The sequence below is a fragment of the Vicia villosa genome, linkage group LG4, assembly GCF_029867415.1.
Source record: "Vicia villosa cultivar HV-30 ecotype Madison, WI linkage group LG4, Vvil1.0, whole genome shotgun sequence".
Lineage (NCBI taxonomy): Eukaryota > Viridiplantae > Streptophyta > Magnoliopsida > Fabales > Fabaceae > Vicia > Vicia villosa.
The window spans coordinates 82,805,298-82,809,249 of NC_081183.1; the positions used below are offsets into that span (position 1 = coordinate 82,805,298).

At 25.7% G+C, this 3,952-nt stretch overlaps 1 protein-coding gene across 1 annotated transcript; it reads right to left on the reverse strand.

The window, feature by feature from the left end:
* Nucleotides 1-967: 967 nt before the first annotated feature.
* On the reverse strand, nt 968-2,976 carry LOC131597432 (uncharacterized). Its single transcript, XM_058870132.1, has 3 exons — nt 2,395-2,976; nt 1,791-1,926; nt 968-972 (listed from the first exon to the last, which is right to left on the reverse strand). Exons 1-3 carry the CDS (start codon nt 2,974-2,976, stop codon nt 968-970), a joined length of 723 nt encoding a protein of 240 aa, XP_058726115.1.
* Nucleotides 2,977-3,952: the final 976 nt, after the last annotated feature.

Genomic DNA, 3,952 nt, shown 5'->3' on the forward strand with positions numbered 1-3,952 from the left:
CTTAGAATTATATTTTTTTATTTTTGAATTTTTTATTTAAAATTTTTCTTGAATAGTAATTATAAACGCATTTTTGTTTTTGTTTTTAATGTTTATATATTATCTGCAATATAGTGTATTATTTACAATTTTAATATTCATTAAAATAAAAATTAAATAAAATAGAATTGAAAAACAAAATTAAAATTATGAGAAAAAATTTATGTGAATAATAAGATAAAAAATAAATATTATGTCAAATTAACTTCAATCTTACATGAGATGATATAGTAAATAAAAATCCTTTTAATTAAATTATATAGAGATCAAATTCTACTAATTCTACTTTCAAATGACCAATTTATTAAATTTTTTCAATCCATATCAAGATAAACTATTTTCATTAAGACCAATATAAAAACGATTTAAATTTATATTTTATTTTCAAATGCAAAATAAATCACATAAGTAATTGTGATGTAAAAATATATAGATAGATGTATCAATTGCATAAAAAAAATCATTTTTATCATATTATGATATCAAGTGAATCACAAATGGCTTGTAAGCAATAAAATATTAATAAATGAGACATTTTTTATTCCTAAATTCTTCTCAATCTCTCATTTTTGTTTATAAAAAATCTATAATAATTAAATAAATAAATTTAAATCAAATACACAACTCTCTCAAAGATTACTGTTAAAATTATATTTACATGAGCTGCGATTTTTCTTAAGATTTTTAAGTAGGAGGGATGCAAAAGTAGAAACAATAAAAATTTTCTTTATCCTCTTTTTTTCATTCACATAGCAAAAATAGTTATATTCAGATAAACAATAAAAAGAAGAGAAAATTATAAAAGTAAATAACGAAATATTATATTGATTCTCAAAACAAATTATTACATAACACTATTGATAAAGTATTTAAATAATTGATACATAGATTAAATTGAGTCAAGGACCTGCAACATAAATCAGAGTCATTAGCCTGCAACATAAATCAAAAGAGAGTTAAAATATAAGTGAGAACTAAGAAAAATAAAATAAAACTATCAATACAAAAGAAAAAAAGAATTTATTTTAATATGAATCTGATGGTAGATAAGACCTATTTTTATTGAATAATTTTGTTTAATAATTAAAGAAATTAAAAAGGTTAACACAAATATTTACCGTTTTATTAACAATATAATTTATTATAAGAGTTATTAATATATAAATAGAAGAATTAAAACGGTAACCCATTAAAGCTATATAAGTATTATAATCAAGATTTTTTTTTAATTCTACCATTTTTCAATACAAAATATTATAAAAATTTAAGAGTTATTAATATAAATTTAGAGTTATTACCAAGATTTCCAAAAAAAAATTTATACATTTTGAATTCTAATGTTACAGTTTTAAATTCTACTTTTATAGCTCTAATTTATATTACCATTAGAGCTATTAATAGGAGAATTAAAGATTTTATATCAAAATAATTGAGAATTAAATAGGATTCTTTTTTTTTGAAAATAAAGTATATATTATTCCCAAAAATATAGTCAGTACAAAGCCGATCCGCGGATCCAAGCACCAAAGCGACAAAACAAATACCTATAGTCTCACATGAATAACCAGAGACTCAAAATGATCATTTTTTCCTATACTTATCAAGGCCTATATCCACTAACTCTATAATGTCTTCACATTTCAACATCTCAGCAGTATAATTCTGGAAAATTATGAGATTTCTCATTTTCCAAATGCTATAAATGGTCTTAGCAAAGATAATCTTAATCTTCTGGCATTGAAAGCTCTTACCTTTTGTCATATGTATAAACCAATCAATGTCGACCCTTCCATTCAACGGTTTTTTCTGAGTCGCCAACCATTCAAACATATGAGTCCAAACATATTTAGTCTGATCACATTCAAAACAGAGGTGAGTAACACTTTCCTGCAAACCACAAAAAACACAAAAACCATCAGTATGGATTTCGAATTTCAGCAACCTGTCCTTGGTTGGCAGTCTACCAAGACAAGCCATCCAAGCCACAAACACCGCCCTAGGCCTCGCACCGTTTCCCATGATGAGCTTTCTCCATGTCACTTTCGGTCTCTCACCTCTAAGCATATTATACATCCTCCGCGTAGTGTATTTACCAATGGTTAGAAAGGATGCCCAAACCTTCGAATGCATCATAAGGTCCTTACATTTGAACATTTCTTTCAACATCCAGGAGCAATGAGAAGGAGGTTGGTACATAGCACAAGTTGTTCTCTTCAGGTAGTAGTGATGGATCCAATGAATCCACAATTTGTCTTTCTTCTCACTGAGATTCCATAAGAGCTTTCCTATAGTTGCTTTATTCCACTCAACCAGCGAGATGATATTTAGGCCACCCTATACTTTCGGTCTACATACTTGGTCCCAAGAAATGGGAGCTTTTCTACTCATATCCTCTTTGCTCGTCCATAAGAACCGCTTGCACAGGCTCTCAATGTGCTGGAGAACCTTTTTGGGAAGGAGAAAAACCTGCATCCAGTAATTGGCGATGGCAAACATGACAGATTTCACAAGCAGCATCCTGCCGGCATACGATAAGAGTTTGGCACTCCAATGATTGATTCTGCTCAGCATTCTGTCAATGAGTGGTTTGCAGCTATTAATTGTTAGCTTTTTACTATCCAGGGGTACCCCAAGGTATTTAAATGGCAAGGATCCGCGACCAAAACCAGTAGCCTCCAAGATGTTCTTACATATGGTTTCATCCACTCCCCCACAATACACTTTGCTCTTTGGGATACTAATGGTCAGGCCCGTGGCTGTTGAGAAGGCTTTAATCTTACTCATCAGAATCCTGACCGAATCTGTATCCCCCTTAGCAAACAGCAAAATATCATTTGCGAAACAAAGGTTAGTAATCAGTAACTTAGCACATTTAGGGTGGAATTTAAAGGTGCGGTTATTGCGAACATCCAACAACACTCTATTCAAGTATTCCATGTTGTTTGTGATCATCATGGAATTAAATAGGATTTAAAAAGGTGAGAATTTAAAAAATATTAAAGAAGGATTATTTAATAGGGATTTTTTTAGCTAAAATTTTATATAGACATTTTGGTATTTTTTTATTATATAGAACTAAAAAATTAATGAGAAAATCTTTTTAAAAGCTATATTATTATTACTACGAAGAAGTTTATAAAAATAAAGATTTTTTTAAAATATTAAAATAAGAGATATTAATAAAAAATTTAAAGATTTTATATCAAAATAATTGGGAATTAATAGTAATAGGAGTTATAGAATAGAAAAAGATGTAATTTAACTTGGAATTACTATATTTATTTTATCAATTATATATTTAAATTATTATTTTTGTAAGAAAATGAAAATTCTAATATAATACCACATCAGCACTAAGGTTGTGTCTAGGGTTGTCATCATGACAACCTTAAATTTATAGTTTTAATATAGTTTTATGAGTTTTATTTTTTAAATTAATAATTGGAATTGGAATAGGAATATTAATAGTATTATCATCATTATTATATATCATATAAGTTATATATTATATGAATTTTAAGATATTATAATTATATCAATTTCATTAAAAAAATTAAATTGAAAAATTAATAAATTAATTTTATTTTTTTGATTTGTATTTATTATTTATAAAAATTAAGTAATTCAAAGTTTATGTAAAAAAATTATAATTTTAATATTAAACAGAATAATTAAAAGAGAATAATTAAAAAAAATAATTAAAAGAGAATTAGGATTACAAGATATAATAATTTTAGTTGAATATAATAGTGTTAATTAAAAAAATTTGTATTATTATTATTTGATAATTAAATATTTTTATGTATAAAAAATGAAAATTAGGATAATAAGATATAATAGTGTTAGTTGAATATATTATTATTATTATTATTATTATTATTAATTGTGGTAGTTGGTTATTATATTATATTTT

What these genes read in the sequence shown, in the direction of transcription:
- LOC131597432 (XM_058870132.1), bottom strand. Translation starts at nt 2,976, where the DNA reads ATGGAATACTTGAATAGAGTGTTGTTGGATGTTCGCAATAACCGCACC. An exon ending in CTCCCATTTCTTGGGACCAA is followed by an intron (nt 1,927 to 2,394) that starts GTATGTAGACCG and finishes TGTGGTTTGCAG; the next exon opens with GAAAGTGTTACTCACCTCTG.